General features: G+C 44.9%; 1 protein-coding gene across 2 annotated transcripts in view; it reads left to right on the top strand.

The window, feature by feature from the left end:
- LOC138299776 (cytosolic phospholipase A2 gamma-like) overlaps positions 1–21,705 on the top strand; it is a 408,365-nt gene that overhangs the window by 24,815 nt on the left and 361,845 nt on the right. For both annotated transcript variants that reach the window (XM_069238325.1, XM_069238326.1), the window contains one exon: positions 5,175–5,218. In XM_069238325.1, the coding sequence (XP_069094426.1) occupies positions 5,216–5,218 (3 nt within the window). In that variant the 5' untranslated portion in view covers positions 5,175–5,215. The remainder of the gene's footprint in view (positions 1–5,174; positions 5,219–21,705) is intronic.

The raw sequence follows: 21,705 nt of genomic DNA, 5'->3' as shown, positions 1-21,705 counted from the left end.
ATGCAAGGTGCTGTGGAAGTGACATCATATGACCAACTATCTTTTCACTCTCTCACCAGTTGCTGTCTCTTTCATGATCCTTCTGTTTTGACCTTGTTGTAATTTAGTTGTAATATTTTAAGGTAGCAACATGTAATTACATATAGGCAGATTTTGTTAGATTAAAGGTTATGACATATTTAAATATAAGTGGTACGTTCCCCCCTCACCTTCCCTTTAGAATGGAAAGTTCTGACTGTTTGGTAGAGGAGTTCACAATAGAATGTTGGGAGAGAGAGCTGAGAGAAGAGGAGATGTGAAGAGCTGATGAGGAGAAGTGGAGATGAAAATAAAGCGTGATTCTAAAGAACCATTGATCTTTTTTCATTGTAACAGACCTCTATCCTAAATGGGTTTTGGTCACTAATCCCTGTTAGACCTGAAAGCCTTAGGGTGGTCATCTCACAAATATTTGCCTGCCTTCTTCAACTTTTCTGACACTGTTTTTCCTGGTTTTAGGACTCTGTGCACTTTAGCACTGCTAACCAGTGTTAAAGTGCATATGCTCTCTCCCTACAAACATGGTAATATTGGTTCATACCCAATTGGCATATTTGATTTATTTGTCAGTCCCTACTAAAGTAAATTATATGTTCCCAGGGCCTGTAACTTGAATGCTGCCTGTGGCCTGCAGCACTGGTTGTGCCACCCACACAAGTAGTTCCTTAATCATTTCTCAGCCTGCCATTGCAAGGCCTGTGGGTGCAGTTTCGCTGCCACTTCGACTTGGCAATCAAAAGTACTTGCCAAGCCTTAAACTCCGCTTTTTCTACATAGGTCACCCCTTAAGGTAGGCCCTAGGTAACTCATAGGGCAGGGTGATATGTAGATAAAAGGCAGAACATGTACTTGTGTGTTCTATATGTCGTGGTAGTGGAAAACTCGTAAATTAGTTTCCCACTACTGTGAGGCCTGCTCCTTTCATAGGATAGCATTAGGGTTACCCTCATATACTGTTTGAGTGGTAGATTCTGTATGGCCAGAATGGTAATAGAAAAGTGTGCTTATTGGTGAGGTTGGATTTTATATTATTATTTTAGAAATGACACTTTTAGAAAGTGAGCATTTGTCTGCACTTAAAATCCATCTTGCCTTACAGCCTGTCTCCAATCCATGGCTGGGCTGGGCAGGTTTGGTTGACAGCTCCCTTGTGCAATTCACCCAGACAACCACAAACACAGGATACTCAGTCACACCTGCACTCATCTGCATATTCAATGGGTCTTCCTGGGTTGGGAGGGTGGAGGGCCTGACACTCAAATTTTAAAGGCTAGTGGCCTACTATCACACAATATGCTGCCAAACCCCCCACTGGGACCCTGGCAGACAGACCTGTACTGAAAGGGTACCTTGTGCACTTCAAAATAACCCTTTGAAGTCAGGCCCAGTTCAAATGCATTTCTGAGTATATAAATTGGTTCTCTGACCCCCCGAGATCAGACACTTCTGGACCTGAACCTGTATCCTGTCAAGAGGAACTGCCTGGTTGCCCAAAGGGATCATCTGAACTGCTTTGCTGAGAAGCACTGCTGCCCTGCTGTTTCTCTGGTGCCTTGCTGCCCTTGGACTTTGCTGAGAAGTGCTCTCCAATGGCTTGGATTGAGCTTGCCTCCTGTTTTCTAAAGTTTCAGGGCCAAAAAGACTTTGGGGGTCATCACAACCCTGGCGGTCCAAGACCGCCAGGGCTGTAATGACAGAAGCACCGCCAACAGGCTGGCGATGCTTCCTAGGTCATTACAACCGCACCGCCGGGGCCAGCGGTTTTCCGACACAATGGCCCCGGCGGTGATAATCCTCCAGGGCAGCGCTGCTAGCAGTGCTGCCCAGGGGATTACGAGTCCCCCTCCCGCCAGCCTTTTCCTTGTGGAAAAGGCTGGCGGTACGGGGAGTTGCGGGGCCCCTGGGGGCCCCTGCAATGCCCATGCCAGTGGCATGGGCAGTGCAGGGGCCCCCTGACAGGGCCCCATGCAGCTTTTCATTGTTTGCTATGCAGACAGTGAAAAGCGCGACTGGTGCAACTGCACCCGTCGCACGGCCACAACACCGCCGGCTCCATTTGGAGCCGGCTTCCATGTTGCGGCCGAGATCCCCGCTGGGCTGGCGGGCGGAAACTCGGTTTCCGCCCGCCGGCCCAGCGGGGATGTCCAAATGGCCACTGCGGGAGTGCAGCAGCATTGGCGGCCGCACAACGTTTACAAGTTGGCGCGCAGCGGTAGCCGCCCGCCAATGTTGTAATGAGGGCCTTTATCTCTTTTAGGAACTCCTTGTGTGCCAAAAATCAATGTACAGCTTGCCGGAAACAACAAACAGCCTGCCTTGTGATGAGAAAATTGCTACACAGCTGACCCGTAACGGTGTAGCCTGAGTTCCTGAGTGAAAATGCGACCCAGTGCCTGCCTTGCAACCGGAAAATGGACGCACAGCCCTACCAGATAGACGCACAGCTGAGCCGGAACGATGCAGCCTGACTCCCAGAGTGAAGGATCAACGCAGCACCTGTCGTGCAACATAAACTTGGACGCATCGCCATACCGGATCGACGCATTGCCTGTGAATTCGTCCCAAGTGCAAAGAATTTCCACGCATCGTCCCTTGGCATCAAAAAGATCCCTGCATCGCGGTGAGGAACCAAGACTGCACCGGAAATCGGCGCAATGCCCCTGCAGCGTTGAATGAAACAACGCATCGTCTGTGCTGCACCGGAAATGCCGATGCACACACTACTTTTCCACACATCTCCTCCTCTGTGATCCCCGTGCGTGTTATGTTTGACGCAAACCAGGTACTTGTGCAAACAAGAGACAACTGCTGATTTAAAAAATTTACTACTTTTAACCTTGCAAAATTAATATGTCAACTTGTGCTTATTGAATCTTGATCGTTTTGACCTTAATTTAACTGGATACATATCTTATATTTTTCTAAACCTCTGTGGTGTATTTTTGTGGTGTTTTCACTGTGTTACTGTATGATTTATTGCATAAATACTTTACACATTGCCTTCTAAGTTAAGCCTGACTGCTCAGTGCCAAGCTACCAGAGGATGGGCACAGGATAATGTGGATTGTGTGTGACTTACACTGACTAGGATTGTGGCCCCTATTTGGACAAAGGTAAATACCTCTGCCAAATCCCCTTATAATGTACCATGTCTTCACCTCTCTCACCAGACATTCTCTTCTGTTCTGTCTTCTTCACTTATCTTTCACCTGTCTCCCGCCCCTCTTATAATCTATGACCTGCTTCTTTCGCGTCTGCCTGTCACAATATCCTCTCAATATCTCTTGCCTTTCCTCATCCCCATCCATCCCACCTATTTTATTTTTCTAACATGTATGTGTCTTCCTAGCTCCACTCTGTCTCTGACTCTAAGCTGTTAGCCCTTTGCCTTCCATTTCGCTGTGTCACTTTAACACCACTCTCTCAATCGCCCCCTTCTTTCAGCTGTCAATTTTGCAACTGTCCATCTCCCCACCCCCACCTCTCTCAGCTGTCTTTCTAACCTGTCTCCTTATAACGCTTCTGTCTCTCACACCTGTCTTTTCCCTCTCTTGTAGTCACTCTTTGACATCTCTTTCTCATCTCACTCTATCACATCTCTGATACTGTCACCCTGCTTCAATGGTTGTCCCCTCTCCCTGACTATCAGCTGTTTGTCACCTGTCTAATCATGTACTACTCTCACTGGTCTCAGTCTGTTTTACACCTGTCTATATTTGTCCCCCCATCACCTTTCTCCATTGTTGATTTAATCTCTCTTTCTGTCTCTCACACACACCCCAGTCTTCCTTTTGTTATTTCCACCTTATTTCTACTCATAGTTCTTCCCCTCTATCTTGGCGGCATTTCTTGTTTTTTGCTCTTTTCACGTGCTCAGTGGCAGCAGGATTCCATTTTACTGTGATCTGCTTCGCTTAAAAAATATTAATAATATTTTGGAAATGTATTACTTTGCTCTGATTTGCTAAGAGTTTTCAGTCCATCCCATGCACACAGTGTAGCTGAGAGGCACAGAAAGTAAACATGGCTTATTCCAGCATTGTATACCTTCTGTTTCTGGGACTGCCCTGAAGTCTCTCAGCTTCGGGGTAGCAAGGACAATGTCAGGGGTCGCTGTAGGCAAGCCATGGGTCACTGTTGTGATGCCTGGTGCCCTCTAAATGATATCAATGACACAAAATGTAGAGTAGGTGAGGTGAGAGTGCCAACTGATGATAGGATCGTGCATGGCTTTTGTTGTATACAATGTTTAATAATTTTGTGCAGTTGTTTTGCATGTCTACTGATATGAAAATGCTTCTTGAAATGTGGATTGCCCTCAAGAGTGTTTGGGCATGATTACAATCTTGGCGGATGGAATACTGAACCACAAATGTGACAGGTAATCCATCAGTCGTATTACAATCTCCACAGGATATCCTGGGCTCATAACATGGCGGACAGGATATCCGTCACATTTGAGAGAAAGTAACCCCATTTGACTTTAGCATAATCAGGCCCTTAGTCTTGGAAGTTATTAGTCTCTGAGAGAAAAAGATAGCTTGGAGCATTGGTCAAATTGCACATTAATCCAGGCGTTCTCCAGAATTAATGGAAGGAGGCCGCAAATTAGGAGGCTGCATCGTTCTGAGAAGCTAGAGAGCTGGTTTAGATCATGAGATGTTTACAGCATTATTACACAATGCATTGTGTTCACCTTTTAGTGCACAGTCTGTATAAATAGCTTTATTTTGAATGGAAGTTTACAGAGACACATAACCAACATTTTCTACCACCTTTTGGAACTATTTAGTCCTGTTTCTATTCCAGATGTTTATGACTATGAAATTTTATTTTCAGTGTTCACCATCATGACTGTACATTTTCCTATCATTAGAATAAAACATTTGAATATATGTTTTTGTGTTATGGTTCAAGCGTATAGAGGGAAAGTTGAGTGAATAGAGGCTAATTGCCATTTTCTATGTCTGAAACTCTCACCTTAATCAAATAGATTTACCATGCATTATATATTAACATACAGCTTTCAACTTAAAGTTTACTTCACACTGTGTAATGTTTCTACACTCACACATTTCACAGTTCTAATTAAGTGTGGAAAAATGCTAATTTCTCGTTGCATGTTTCTCTTGTAGCTATATTAGAAGACTGATCATCAAAACCTACTCAACCATCAATGGTAGGTTGAATCTTACTAATATTATTCACTAGTTGCCCGTAGAGGCTTTCAAATCAAACCTTTGTCTATGCCAGGTACGAATCGGATAAAATGCTCACTTGAATGAGTAAAGATAATCTAGGGTACAATCATGTTGTCCTAACTGAAGCTTGGTGCAAATCTATGGGGTGAGAAGTGGTGGCAACAGCTGCATACATTCACAGCCAACTTTACAAATAACTCATTGGTGCATTTAAGTAATCCAACTCCGATCCAAATGACCATGAACAAACCCAGAAGAAATCTGGAACATTTAACATCAGCCCGTATAACTCACAAACTTTGCCGGATATAAAAGTGTTAAGTTTAATTCTAAATGTGGTTATATTGAATATAAATTGTTTATCTTTAGGCCTAGAATTTCCGTTTGCAGTAGGCATAGATGCAAGGAAGCATTTTAGTATGACCTACTCTTAAACTGAACGTTCTGTAACTATTCTGTTAATAATGATAAATATGTCTCTCAGCACTGTCTTAAATTGTAACCACCGAGACGAGAACATTTATGAGTTGCGCACTTATAATAAAATGATAGGGCAGCAGCTGTATTCTGATTACCCGTAGAAGTGTGCGTAGTGCGTAATTCTGTGTAGTGCAATCACACAGAATTACTCAAAACTTCAGCATGCTAACACAGTTACTTGAGAAAAGACTATTTTCTTGGAGTAAAAATGCCTTCATGTCCGAAGTGGATTGGAGGATGCACTAAATGCAACAGAACACCGGAAGTGAGCATCAACAGCTTCTCATTCTCCTTAAATGTGCATTTGGTGTAAATTTCTTCTAACTTACTTCCAGCATTTAGCGCTAGATTCTTAGTGCAAAGTGCAGCCTTGTATCAAAATGGACATGAGGATGCATTTTACTCTAAGAAAATAGTGCTAAATGCAACAGAACATGAACAGAAGTGCATGCTCTCGCAGTAGGAGTTTCCTTTACCCAAGTTACTCCTAATTACACGAGCGGACTCAATCACTTTATTATTAATACTTTTTTTATCAAAGAGTAATGTGGAATTACCCAAATTACTCTGATTACTCCAATGTAATTGAATATCTGCCCAGGCTTAATTGCCATGATAAATAAAACCAGGCAATTAAATAGCAAGAAGTGATGCATTATTTGAATAGTGAGTGATATAAATATAATATGGAAAGTCTGAGAAGAGGAGTGGCCTGGGACATGCCATACATAGAATCAAGAGGGCACTTTAGCAATTGGATACTCTTTAAACCTTTAGAAATGTCATTTGTTCCCTGCCATATAAAGCCTTTTGGCCATGTATAGTCTAGTCTTAGAACTAGCTTTGGGTCCATATGTATCTAACACTTTCTCATTAATAGTAGAAATTAACAGAAAATTGAGAGTTTTTATATTACCTCTGTATGAAATCTCTCATGACCCCTGCATAGACATGATGACATCAATGATGAAATCTCAGATAACATATTTGAAGAGATTACTTGATTACATTATCTATAAAAGGGCTGTAGATACTAGAAACTAAACTGTAAAAAAATCCAGTAAAAAAGGCTCTGCTATTTAAAACTAAACCTTACAGCCACAACTTTCAGAAGTACATTGCTGGGGTTGGCTGCAAGGCCTGGCTTCTCATAAAGCCCAGCACCCAACCTGTTGTGGAAGGCCAACCCATGGTGCACTTACGTTGTATATGTTATTTGATGTATGTACTTATTTGTTTCATTCTTGGCATGTTTCTGCTCTGAAATGGAACCTGTTTGAATAAAATGTGTATCTTGTCTTACAGCCTTTGCTAGCTTTCATATTTGTTTTTCAACCAATGATTTGAACTTTGTAACACTGACTTTTTATTTTAAATTTCCTGCGACAAAATGAGTGTGCCTCTTGGGATATTTTTAGTACTGACTGCCCAAAAGTGAAGAGATTACTTTCTGGTTTTCTTCACCTGAGTGTATATATATTTTATTTTGCTACAAACAGCTTTAGGCTATGATCTGTCTCTTGTTCCTGTGCTTGCTGTACGTCTGCAGACACTATTTCTTCCTGATCTGACTCTTCTTGTGTTCTCCACTGTGTAGCCTGGGAAATGTATTTCGGATGAATTACTGCAGATGCTTAATCAACTCTGTGGTATCAAAGGATTTGAAACCACTGAGACTCTGTTGCAAAAGTTGGCTGAAGAAAGCGTGGGTGGCTTTTGTCACTTTCATCTTATCTCACCTGAGGGGTGAGAAACAAAAGTCAACGTCCCGGACCTTCTGGATGGATGCTCACTTTTTCTTGAAGTGGTTACTATTTGAACCACAAGTTCCCTTTCGACCTTTGTTGGTGGAGGCTGTGAACTAGAACCTGGTGTTCCTTGGTTCTTAGCTCTGTTGTTCGAACATTGCTCTCCTAAAGCTGCACAGCGTCTTTTGCCAGATTCACAGCTCACATGCAATCACAAAAACATAGGCACCCATATTGAGTATCTCAAATTGGAAAATGAGCTTTGCCATCTCCATAACATTAGAAAAGGTTGTCTTGGGTATGAAAATGAATTGTATTAAGTTGTTTGAAAGTTGAGAGACCTAGGTACAATGTAAAAGACACAGAGAATGTGCTACATTTTAATTTGGTGGATCTCTGGAAACAATACTTAACTTTGATCTCAGCAGAGGAAGTTTCTGCTCCCAGTCTGATCCTCAGATTTCTTATCTACTTACCTGGCCATGGTGAGAGGTCTGCTCAAATTGTCCCATCACTAGTTCATAACTTGGCACAGATTTGTATTCACTTCTGGGTGCATCTGTCATTTGAAGATAAAAGAGCACAAGTCAAGTACAGAAATCTTTCTCTCTAAATATGTTTCCTCTACATCCCACCTTGCCATCAGCACTGGTTGCAGTACAACAGCGCCTGGAGGACAGGACAGGGTATGGGACTGGTAGGCTGCACTTAACATTCACAGCAGCCCAACTAGATGCCAGTCAGTAGACATGACCGAAAATCAGTCCCACAAACTATTGCTACTTTAGTGCCATTGATCCTATTCCTGCAAATCAAATCACAATGGAAATCCAGGCCCAGGCGAAGCCAATTCCAGTGTCATGCCTCAAGCCCCATCAATTGCAGATGTGTTTGAGCTGCTATCCAAGTAGATTTATAAGTGATCTGATTAGTGAATCTGCGTAATCTATCACCCAGACATAACCCTTGGTCTCTGTTGCTTCCACAAGAGCCAGTGTGAATCAGCATGCCCTGCTTCAAAAATCCAAGTTTCATCTCTAACCCAAAGCACATCAGCTAAATTTTTGGTCTTGAACATGAAACTCCTCCACCTGTCCCAATTCCTCCCCCATGTGACAGTCCATGGGAACTGTACCAAATATTACACTTTCATGAATCCTTCATGGTGACCTTTATGATACTGTAGCGAAGTGGGAATGTGACCCTTGTATTCTTCTGGTGGAAATGATTGAACCCTTTTTATGTGAGTTTACCACTTTTATGGAGGGTATGAGGAAGGTCTTTGCCAAATATACTTACATGTACATGCAGCCTAAAACAAGAGAACAGTGATCTTCTATCTTATATGATCACTCCTTACATACAACTAAAAAAACTTGCAGTAATGTTCAGTCAACTCTGTGCTGGTGATAGTAATTCAATAAACATAACAAAAGCTCTTCACTCCCCAGGATCATACTGCTCAAGGACACTTGCCATACATAGAAAAGTACACCCCACAGGGGAGCGCTAAAAGGTCATCCTTTTTTTTGTGCAACTTTAAGATAGCCGGAAGAATGTACATGCCCAGCTCACTGACCCTCCGTGAACTAGTTCTGAATTAATCCATTTAGTTGTTAAAATAGGCATAATTTTGGGTGAAAACATTGGAGAAACATTTCATAGTAACAATCCTAATGTGGTATCAATCCATCATGAAAACAAGTGAAACTTGTACTAATTATGGATCTGAATGAATGAATAAAAGGGAAATACAGGGTCCAGTTTCCATGAAAGAAAAGGAAAAACAACTTCAATTGTATCAACGTTTATTTTGTACAAAACTGAGCATTTTCTTAGAGATTGAATGAATATGGCAAAGACTCCCACTGTCCCCACCTTGAGACAAGAATCAATCTTGGAGTTAATTGGAAATGGGAATACCCATCAGTAAGGGAGACAGACCTTACCAAGTACATCAGGTCAGACACACAAACATCTAGCCATATATATGAACTTCATTTGGTGCCTTATCTTGAAAAGTTGTCAAACCCCCATTGTAGATTTAGGAGGTTCTGGCAAGTTATTTAATGAAGCTTTTACCAAAAGCCCTGACAATATCAATGACCTGGAAAGAAAACCTGGAACCAATTAGGGCACTGGATAGCAACATTATCTTCCTTAAGCCTAATCAGCCATGCAATTAAATGTTTATAATGGTGTGTGGCAATATCCACTCTAAACAACTCAGTTTTGACTTAATTGGTGCATCATCTTTTTTTGGGTACTTTTCTAGGTATCTAAATGTTGCTTTGACTTTGCAGTGAAGTTGAGTCTGCAACCATAGAGGTGAAGGTTCCCTAATTCTATTTCTAAACTGTTACTTTTCCTTGATTCCACAAATAAGGAAAAAACAATCACTCATTATGTCACCCCTAAGGAACAGGAAGAGGGGAACCAAGGTGCCACGTCCAGTAGATCAGTTCTCTATTGCTATTGCAAATACCGCTACCAAGCCATGGCATTATCAATTGCTAAAGTGACAGGCTAGTAACCTCATTACAAACTCCTTAGTGTCCTGCAAGGCCTAACACAAAATAATTTCCATCTTTACTGGATCAGCAGTTTACTGAGAGCAAGAGATGGCAAAACACAAAAAGTGGAATGACTTATGAAGAGTAACACTGTTTAAGTGTAAAAGGGGAAACCTGCAAGAGTGAGCTAAAGGGACAGGGAGTGTCTGGTAATGGATTAAAGAGGCATGCAGTAAATTCAAGAAAATGTAGTCTTGGTACTGGATACTGAAATTTAAATTGCACCAAACCCAGACTCCTGAGCAGAGCTTTGGGAGCCAGCACACATTCTTTTACAAATGAAGTACTGCCAAGGGGCCAGGATTAATAACCTCTGCCGGCCTGGTGACTACTGCCCACCTTAATTAGAGATCTCCGCTGGGCTGGAAGGGAGATCTCTTTCTTCAGTGGAGCAGTAACCACAACAGCTTGGCTGAAGGCATTGAAAATTTTCATGTTTTCATGTTTCATACAGCTGCTTAGCAAACCTTTTTGTTTTTACAAATTCTAACACCCAAAGCAGGAGTATTTTTTAGTAAAACATAAAATGACTGTGACTACTTTGTAGGTTTTTTCCAAGGGTGTAGAGTAATATATTTTTTTCTCTTTAGGACTACCAACTTTTTTCTAGTGGTCCCAAGCCAAAAGAAAGAAAAAAAATGTATATCGAAACATCATCCCTAAATAGAGTGGACGGTCTGGTGTACTTACACCAAATGCTCCAAGTTCATCAGAGAGATGGTGTACAATTTTGCTCTGGGGGAGATAGCAGACATGATAGTCCTAACTCTAAATTGAGTAGGTGGAACATCAGTTTGAGGGCCACATTTGTTTAGAAGAGGTGGGAGTTGGGAAAACCCCTCTTATACAATATGCAGAATTTGGGGAAACTTGCACTTACTGATTGGGAGCAGATGCACATGAGGATCTCTCAACTGATAAAAACAGATTGAATTATCACATGGGGTCATAAAAGGTATCAATATGGTTTGATACATAAATATCTTACATACCTAACAGAACACTTATGTGCAAATTGCCATGTTGTAGAAATCTATTCAAACCTGTGTAAAATTGTAAATAGGTACAATCTTCACAGTAATGCAATAGAGGTAATAAGTCATCCATGTCATCGTTCAACCACCACATCCATCTGCAGTTCTTTCCTGTGCCTAAAGTGACACAGAGTGGTGTCTGTGCCATTATTTGTTTAACACAATAGGTCCTGGGACACATACCTTACAAGTGCACAAAGTTCCATAACATGCACCAATATGCAGTGACCTGGCAAAAGAACTCTTATAAAATATGTCTGCCTTGCAAATACAACCCATGCAACAAATAAATGGAAATTAAACTAACTGAGCGGGATCGACATATTGGTCATACAGTACTATAGGATAGTGTTGACTATTATTACAGTTATTGTTTTAATGATATTTGCATGATGATGTCAGCCTATTCATGTGTGTAAAAAGGACAGAGAGAGGTCCTTGATGCCACATATCTATGACGGGCACCTTTGGACCTGTTAACAATATTATTGAGCTAGTAGCTGAGGCATTGCAGTCGGTGGCTCATATAGAGGATGAGCACATTCAGGCAGGAGACCCCACTGTGTTGATCACCTTCAAGTATTGCTGTATGAAATGATAGTCTTTTGCATGAAATAACCCCAGATTTGTTCCCTATCTGTATTTGTTGGCAGTAGACCTTTGTGCGTTTTACCATAATAACTAGTAGTAAAGTCCCTGTTCTCTCCCTTTAAACATGGTTGAATTGGCAGAACCATAATTGGTAATTCTAACTTACGTATAAGTTCCTAGATGGTGGTACAACATATACCCAGGGCCTCTTATTTAAATAGTACCCTTGAACTGTAGCAACTGTTGTGCCATACACTACAGTGGCAGTTCAAACATGGCTTCAGGCCTACCATTGTAGCCTGACTGTAGCAGTGTAAATGCTGTATTTCCATTTGTCGCAATAAACATTTTTGATGGACCTAAACCTTCTTTTTAAATATTAATAAGTCACACTTAAGTAGGCCATATAGCCCATGGTGCAGGGTGCAAGGTACTTGAAAGTTTGTCATATAGAAAGCTAATATGGAATATATCCTTACACTGATTAGCACGTAAAACCTATGTTCACTGTAGCAAGGCTGGCTGGCCCACAACAACAAACTGGGATGCACTACAAAATGTAATAATACTGTCTACAATGAGGAAACTTGCTTGAAATTTCATTTTTGGAATCGTTGTAATATTTACTAAAAGCCTAATTTGCTGGTGCAGTCGGATGTTTAAGAAAGATTAATTAAAAGGTACTCTCAGAAAGCTACCTTCTTCCTGCCTAAACCCCCTTGAGGCAAATTTTTCATTAGCCCCTAGCTGCAGCCCTATGAGTGCTTAAGCCCTAAATTAGGTTTAAAAATGTATCGCAGAGCAGAGACTGTGATGAGGTGTTTTCCGTTTCTCTGTCCGGATAACTATTTGGGCAGTGCTCAGGGACTTAATTTACTTCACAAAGGCTATCCCTTTCACTGGCAGATATCAAATGACACTTGTGCAGGTCCCTTCCATTGTTCACCCAGTCACACAGACAGAAATCTCAGTGGGGAAGAGAACTGCCCCTAGAGTTGGTTTGAAGTACTTATAGAGGAGGGGTTGCTCATTTCCTTGATCGGCCCTCTGGGATAGACACACAGGCTCTGCATAAGTGAAGAAGGGTCTTACCATCTTGGATTTAGGCAGAGAGGGGTACTGTGGGATTGTTTGTAGTAAGGCACACAGAAAATACATACAAAGTGGGTAGGGTAACTCCTGGGACTTTTATCCCATTGTTAGGAAGGAACCAGGAGTCACACATCCACAAGTCAATACCAGACATAAATTTGACAATCCTAGTACCCGCCTCAGAACAATACTAGACCTTAAGAAAATCAGACCGGTCTGAACCTTATGTCTGAGGCCTGCTTTCTGTTGTAATCATATTAAAAAAGTGGACTCCATGTTTCATAAAGCTGACATCCTGCTCAAGCTCCAGGGTCACAACAATCTTAAGAGGCCCTTAATGAAGATTTCCATCTGAGTAGTTGCAACTAGATCTGCTCTTGACCCTGATGATGGCCTCTGCTAGAGTAAGTCCCTCAACCCAAGTGCTGTTCCTCAGTTCCTGGAATCCTTGGCTGGATGCACTTCTCCTTATCCCTGAATATCTGGGGCATAAAGGCGTTTTGTCTCCAAAAACCTCCAATGAACATTTACAGAGAACTGGGGCAAACCTGCCAAAACAATCTAAGAAATAACATGTTCCAAGATAATCCAAATAAGGTGAGTTGCCGCTGGTCTGAAGGTTCATGGTTTTCAAAATATTAGAAGATGACTACTTTGTAGACCATGCAGCCTAAAAGGTGTAGGGTGCATTGTTTTTAAACATGGGACATGCAAAGAGCTATGGTTACCATGCTCCTATAGTGGCAAGGCCATAAAAGTTATTTTCTACTGTAGCACGCCTAGCTATCCTACGTAGAAAATCAGAATATAGATTACAATGCTCTTACTGTTAGGAATGGGACCAGGTAGGAAAATAATTAAACTATTTTGAATAGCTAATAAAATACAATTCAATGGTAAAATCAGAATTGAAAAACTATTAAGCAAAAAACATTTAGAAAGTTACATTTTCCTTTTCTAAGCTCTCAGGGGGATAATTCGTTCTCACCACTAGCAACTTAGAGCTTGTGCTAAGCTCAGGAAGTGATGTGCATGGGGTGTGATATTCCTCCCAGAAATATTAAGCAGGCCTGAATGGGAAGAGATGCCTATCGGACCTCAATAGAATAAACAGTGTGCGGGCAGTGGATATTTTGTTGACACCACATTGTTGAATCCTGTCTTACAGGTCTGTATATACATGTGTAACACTTTGACACACTTGAAAGTTATAGAACAGGGTGCTGAGAAAATACTTCTGAATCCCCTGTATGGTTGCAAATGGACAATGCTTGTTTGTTTTTGGTTATAATGCCTGTTTTAAACTGTATTTTGGCATTATATGTGAAAGACACTCATACCCCCTGCCTTGGAGTCCCAGCTATTGTGACCATCTTGGATTGGCCCTGGCACATTGCATTGGGGCCTGTGTGCAGGAAAGCAATCCGGAACTACTGAAAAAGACAGTAGCACAGGGCCCGAAAACTATTTTGAAAAGTATACCATGTGGCCTGAATTTGTTTCAGTTGGCCGCTGTGACCTGTGAGATTGACCGGATGAGGTTAATCCCCCTACCATTTGAAATCTAAGGACATAAATATCTCCAAGGATCATATGACCAATTCCCTGGGTGGTTCCAGGAGCATAGAAAAGCTAAAAGGCCTGCTCCTGTGAAGAATCCTAACTGAACCTGGGCATAAATAATTAGATTGAACTTTGGTGTTGCCTTCTGATACTGTCAAAGTGTCTAAGTGCTCCCCCCAAGTCCCAGAATCCTTGGAAGTCTGCTCCTATGGCTGCTTAGGCACCAAAAGAAGTTTGGGGAAATTTTCTATATTTTTGTTCCAGAGCCTCAAGGAAACTAACTATGAAAATGATCTAACCAGTAGTTCAGCAGGATCAGATTGAATTTCAGATTTGTCTAGCATGAAGAAGAGTTTTGCCTCAGACAAATGACAAAGTCCCTTTTCAGATTGAGACTTAGAATTTTTTTTTTTACTTTTCTACTACTTGCCCTAGCGGGCTGATATACTTGCGCTCCATCTCTGTCAGCCTCAAATCGCCCCTAGGTCATGGTCAACCACGACCATTGAGTACCATTTACACTTTGAGTTTTTTACTGCTTTTTTCATGTAAATCTATAAAAAAAATCATATCTCTGGTTCCCTTAGAGGACATTTGTAGCTTTGGTGTCCTTTTGTTCATAAAACTCTACTCTATTTTTAACAATGAGAGTGGGATTTTATTGTGTTACATTTTGTAAATTTAAACTGTTTTGGAAAATGTTTTACTTACTTTTGCTAAGTGAAGCCTGTCTGCTTTGTGCCATAGATACCAGGGGTTGAGCTCATGTTTCAATTACATAAACCTCTGATGGGACCTCAGAGGTTAGTGATTTTTTTTGTTGCAATTGTTTAATGAATAGATTTAGAAGAGAAGAACAAAGCAAATAGTACAATGCAATGACACAGATATCAGCATGCAGTATTAACACATCTGCTCCATGAGATAACCACAATTATACAAACGTTATGGCAGATAAGTGTTTGAATCATGATGCAGAAAATGACAACCACAAAGAGGGTAAAATAAGGAGGAATGAGTGTTACCAACAACAAGGGGGAGCAGGAGCGAGAAGGGTAGATAGGAGAGCAAAAGGAGGATCCACGGGGAGAGGTGGATAATACCCATCAAGATGACACATTTGGGTATTAGGTGCCCTGTCGAGGGAACTGGACAGTACTGAGTAGAACTGAGGAGGCCGCAAATCTAGTATCCTGGACTACATGACTCGAACTGGGCTTGAACAGCATACCAGGAAGGTCGTTGAGCGGCCTTAAAGGATCACGTTCACAGTAAAGCGGCCTATTATCCCAAAACAAATCAAAGTAACCACAATTACTCACATTGTTGGGGTTTAGGAAGTCTGACAGTGGTACTGCTGCTTCACAGACACCGGGATCCAGTCACCTTGGCTTCAGTTGGCTTAAGGTTCATCCCCTCATAAATAGGGAATAGGGACTTCTGTGTCTGGATATATTTAAGCTTTGGGAAAATCACGTTCTTTTCAACAGGAATGGTGTGATAACAATTAGGGTCAGAGAGCCTTCTTCAGCTATCAAGTGTAACTGTGTTTTCTACCTCAGGGAAGGAAGATAAAGGTCAAAAGGTGAAGGGCTTGTTAGATTAAAAAAATTAAGGAGATAGTGGAGGTATAAGAGCAGATAATTTGCGATAAATCAATTTATTTAGACACTCACAGATTTGTATCTAGTATAAGGAAGAGGTTTCTGATAGTTGGGATTATAAAACATTATGTCAGAATCTCATAGTCTGGGGAAGATGGATAATTCCTCCAAAGACAGATTTTGTAATGTGCTGAATAAGTTAACAGCAGATTTGAACAATAAAATTAAGAAAAAGATTGATGACTTGCTTCAAGCAAAAATCATTATGAGGCAAGATGAAAGATTTTGGTCTGTTAGAGAGGGTCCTCTAGTAAAGAGAAGGGGTGAGGTGAGCAGGAAACATAAACATCTTCAGATGGATCAGGTTGTAACAAAGAACCGTAAATCTGCAGGGATAGAGATGGGGTTTTATGGCTGCACAAAACATGGTTGTGTTTAGGATACACATGGGGACCAGAAGAAGGGTCCAGAGAAGCGGTCAAAAAAATCTAAGATAATACGTAGGCACTTGTCAGTCCTTTGTGATGTCTCATCTGCCAGTACAGAGGTTGAATTAAGTTGCTCATTAGGTGTTGACTCTGATGAGAGAGATATTGCCACTGTTCAGTGGTCAGAGCAAGTTGAGGGGGATAAAGGTGATGATGCTGGGCCTATTACTGAACCACTGGGAGATCAAGGCAGTCATTAAAACCCTGGTGGTCGGTGTTAAAGCGCGTTAAAACCGCCAACAGGCCGTAGGTCAAAAAAATGGAATTACGACCGTGGCGGAAACCGCCAACATAGACCGCCATGGCAGTACAAACAAACACCGCAGCGGTAACCACCAACAGACAGGCGGAGGACAATGTGCCGCCCACACTATTACAACCCACCAATCCGTCACGGCGAACAAAAACACGGTGGAAACCGGACTTTGAAGGGAAAACGCTCACCTCTACACAACCCACGAGGAATCAGGACGCCATGGTACCAGAGCTCCAGATCCTGCCAGCCTTTATCTTCCTGCTCCTCTACCAGGAGCACGAACGCCAGCGGCGAAGACAACGGTGAGTACTGCACCTACGACACAAGGGAGGGGGAGGGAAAAAACTGTGACACACACACGCAACACCCCCACCCTCACCCACTACAACACACACGCTAATACATATTGATACATAACAGTTACACTCCCCAACCCCCCCTGGAAGAATGCAAGGACAAAAGGAAATGAGTCGAATAATTGTGATATATTCAATTACATGCATACAAAATATTTACAAATACATACATCTGTACTATATACAATTATATACACCAAGAACACAAGTCCAAGGGATTCCACCATCATAGTCCGTGGATCACTGGGCCCAAAAGGCATGGGTGAGGCCCACACTCAATACCCAATCAAAACGGAGAGAATACTGCAGGGGCATCAGATAGAAATAAAACAGGCACCTCAGGGGTAATGGAAGGGGGGGCACCTCAGCCGGTTTAGTGCACGATGCCAGTTCCATGAGGGGGCTCCATGCCCACAGTTCAATCATGGGGAGTGCAAAGCCACAGTCTCACAAGTCTCTACAGTGGGTGGGTTGCCCACTGTTCATTCCTGGGGAGTGCAAAGCCACAGTCTCTCAAGTCTCTACAGTGGGTGGGTTGCCCACTGTTCAATCCTGGGGAGTGCAAAGCCACAGTCTCTCAAGTGGATAACAGTCTCCACTGGTTCTAGAGGGGGCCTTGTGCCCATGTTGCTTCATCCTGCCAAGGACAGAGGTAGTGGATGTCTTTCTCTACTGGTTCTGGAGGGGGTCTTGTGCCCAGAGTGCTTCATCCTGCCAAGGACAGAGGTAGTGGATGTCTTTCTCCACTGGTTCTGGAGGGGGCCTTGTGCCCAGAGTGCTTCATCCTGCCAAGGACAGAGGTAGTGGATGTATCTCTCCACTGGTTCTGGAGGGGGCCTTGTGCCCAGAGTGCTTCATCCTGCCCGTGGCGGACTCAGTAGCGTCGGAATCATAGGCGCTGACTGGCCTGCGGGGCTGGTGGCGGCGGTGTCCTGGGCAGCGGTTCAGCTGGTGGCGGTGTCCTGGGCAGCAGTTCAGCTGGTGGCGGCCTTGTCTGTGGCAGCAGTTCAGCTGGTGGCGGTGGTGTCCTGGGCAGCGGTTCAGCTGGTGGCGGCCTTGTCTGTGTCAGCGGTTCAGCTGGTGGCGATCCTTTCTGTGGCAGCGGGGCCGCTGGCGGTCGCTTCCGGGGCAGCAGGGCTTCTGCTGGCGGTCCTGTCTGTGGCAGTGTGGCTGCTTGCGGTCTCCTCCTGGGCAGTGGGGCTGCTGCTGGCGGTCCTGTCTGTGGCAGTGTGGCTGCTGGTGGTCGCCTCCTGGGCAGCAGGGCTGCTGCTGGGGGTCTTCTCCTGGGCAGTGTGGCTGCTGGCGGTCTTGTCCGCTGTGCTGACCTTCCCAGACTTGCCGGTTTTACTGTGCCCCTTTCCCACCTTGGATGGTGTTGCAGCTGTCTCCACACTCCCAACTGCACCCCTGGGAGCAGCTTTGGTGGCTGGTTTCTTTCCCCTCTCCCGCCGGGCACTGGCCAACTTTTGATGTTTGACAGGTGGGGGACTGTCCGTGCTGTGGCTCCTTGCCACACTGCCTGCCCTGCTGCCTCGTGCACTCCACAATCCGGTGAATACTGGCACAACTGCTCCCGCCGATGTTGTGGCTGAGGTGCTAGGTTGGGACCTGGAGAGTTGGGCCCTAGGAGACTGACAGGGTGGGGGCGGTGAGGGAAAGAGGTCAAGGCTGGCCAGGAAAAGCTTCTTAGGAACACTGGGACGGGTGGCTGGAGGGGGTTTGGGAGTGGAGGAAGAGGTAGTGGTTGTAGGAGGTGTACGTTTGGTGACTTTGGGTGAAGGTGCATGGGCTGGAGGCTGTTGTGAGGTGGATGGCTGTTGGGTGGGTGTGTGGCTGCGTTTGTGTACCTTGGGAGGTGGCCTCACAGACACACTGGGAGAGGACACAGGGATGTGTGAATGGTAATGGGGTGGTGACTGCACGTGAGCGGGGTGTGGTGGTGGGTGTGCTGGAGGTAGTGGCTGACGTAGTGCATGCAGGTGTGAGTGGAGACGAGACAGGGAGGGAGGAGGGAGACGAGGAGGAGGGGGACACAGTGGAGGCAGTGGATGTTGGTGTGTCTTCATGTGTGTGATGCTTGTGTGAGTGCCTGTGGGATGTGTGGTGCTTATGTTTGCCAGAGCTTCCCTTGTGTGTTGAGGTGTGTGCATGCTGGTCTGATGGTGTGCTTGGGATAGGCAGAGGTACAGGGGTGTGGGTCTGAGTGGAGGAAGTTGGAGGGGGGAGGCTAGAGACAGGGACAATGGCTGCCATCAGTGCTGAGGCCAGAGTCTGAAAAGCTCTCTGAACGGCTGCCTGACCAGAGTGAATGCCCTCCAGGTATGCATTCATCTGTTGCAACTGCATCTCTACACCCTGGGTGGCATTCAAAATGGTAGACTGGCCAACAGTGAGGGACCTGAGGAGGTCAATGGCCTCCTCACTGAGGGCAGCAGGAGTGACAGGGGCAGGGGCTGAGGTGCCTGGGGCGAAGGTAATGCCCACCCTCCTGGGTGAGCGGGCACAGGGCAAAGGCTGAGGGGCTGCTGGGATGGCGGTGCTGATGGGGGGGTGGCAGCTGTACCTGTAGATGCGGGGGCACAGATGGGGCCGCCACGGCAAGGGAGCTCCCATCAGAGGAGGAGTCTGTCCCGCTGGTATCAGCTCCTGTCCCCGCCGTGGAGCTCCCCTCACCCTCCTTCCCACTGGTGAATTCGGAGTCCGTAGTCTCGCCCTCCATGGCCATTTGGGATGCAGCTCCCTCCTTCTCCGGTGCCACTGCTCCTCCGCCTGAAGATGCTAATGCACACAAGTACAGGGAGACCACAAAAAGGGGGGGGAGACAGAATAAAGACATGTTCAGTGCATGCAGTACCGCTACCGTTGGCGGACACCAAAGACACAGAAGACCCCTGCACTACGCCGCCCACTTGGGGTCCACTATTCAATCCCTGGGACATGGCTTACAAGGCTATGGCCGATTTCTGCACACATGGATATCACAGGAGCCTGACTAGGTGTAGTTGGCACTGTACACAGGTGGGGTGGGGTGCCCCAGGGCCTGCCTGAAGAAGGGAACTTAACTAGCAAACTCACCCTGGCCTAGGGGAACCCACAGCCCACCTCCCCCACCCAGACACCTAAAATGCGTGCTGAATCAGCAGAATGAGAGTGTACTCACCCCCTTGTGGCTGCTGTGATGCCCTCAAGCACCCATCCAAGTCCGGATACGCCACCGCCAGGATCCTGAACATCAGGGGGGTCATGGTGCGACAGGCACCCCTCCCACATTGGGAGTCCATCCCCAGCTGGGCCTCCGCCGTCTTCTTGCTCCAGCGGTGAGTGTCCTCCCATCTTTTCCAGCAGTGGGTGCTCCATCTGTGGTAGACCCCCAGGCTCCAGACTTCCTTGGCGATGGCACGCCAGATGTCCTTCTTTTGGTGGGCGCTGACCTACAGGAATTTTACAGGGGAAGAGAGAAGTAATTACCAACTGCCCTGTCACAGTCATTGGGCCACATCCCTACCCTTGCCATGACGCACATCCACTCACCGTTGTTTCATGCACGCCTCATTCTCATCCCCCCTATCTTTCATCCACCCCACTCCACACAGGCCCATACAGCATGCTCACAGTGTACTTACCTGTTTGTCTGGAGGACCGTAGAGTAGCGTGTACTGGGGGGGGACCCCATCCACGAGTTTCTCCAACTCCTCCGTGCTGAAGGCAGGGGCCCTTTCCCCAGACACACGAGCCATTGTCTCTTCCAGACTGAGGTCACAGCAGCACTTGAAGTGTAGGTCCTCTCCTCTCGAAGATCAGGTATTGAGTGATTGAACAGTGAGAAAATAGCAGTCATGTCCGTGGCAGTGCGTACCGTCACCGCCTGCGTATATCGTCATTGGCTTCTGGGACCCATAGGGTCCATTGTTAACCAATGCAGAATTGTGCCGCGGTCTTCGACCGCCTACCGCAACGGTGTACAACGCCAGCACAGTTACCTCATATCCCCTTGTCCCACCTTACAGGTCAGGCAGCCGCCATTTCAGGGGCCCACATGGCTTTTATTTTTGACTGTGTCACACATACCTAGGCCTTGCCTAACCACTCATACTGGCAAATTGCGATTTATGAATATTTTCAGAGTAAGCTGTGTTTACGTACCTCAGAGTTGGTTGACTCTCTGTTCGCTGTTCTCCTCCATAGGCACCGTCCGCTTGGGCATGTGAGGAGATGGCGACATCCTCCGGTGTACAGACCGCTGGTGGACCTATCGACAATGGAGGAAGGACATGTGATCATCACCTACAGGCTTGATCGGGCCACAATCCTGGAACTGTGTGCCCAGTTGGAGCCAGACCTCATGTCAGCTATCCGCCATCCCACCGGAATCCTCCCTCAAGTGCAGGTGCTGTCAGTACTCCATTTCCTAGCAAGTGGTTCCTTTCAAACAACAGTGGCCATAGCATCAGGGATGTCCCAGCCTATGTTTTACAACGTGTTGTCCAGAGTGTTGTCTGCCCTGCTGAAACACATGCGGAGTTACATCGTTTTCCCTCAGGTGGAGGATTTGCCTACAGTGAAAGGTGACATTTATGCCCTGGGACATATCCCCAACATCATAGGTGCAATTGATGGGACACATGTGGCCTTGGTACCCCCCCACAGGAGTGAACAGGTGTACAGAAACCTGAAGAGTTA

This window comes from Pleurodeles waltl, chromosome 6 (assembly GCF_031143425.1).
Source record: "Pleurodeles waltl isolate 20211129_DDA chromosome 6, aPleWal1.hap1.20221129, whole genome shotgun sequence".
NCBI lineage: Eukaryota > Metazoa > Chordata > Amphibia > Caudata > Salamandridae > Pleurodeles > Pleurodeles waltl.
Note: the sequence above shows the minus strand (reverse complement) of the source record. Positions and strands in the feature narration are given on the sequence as shown.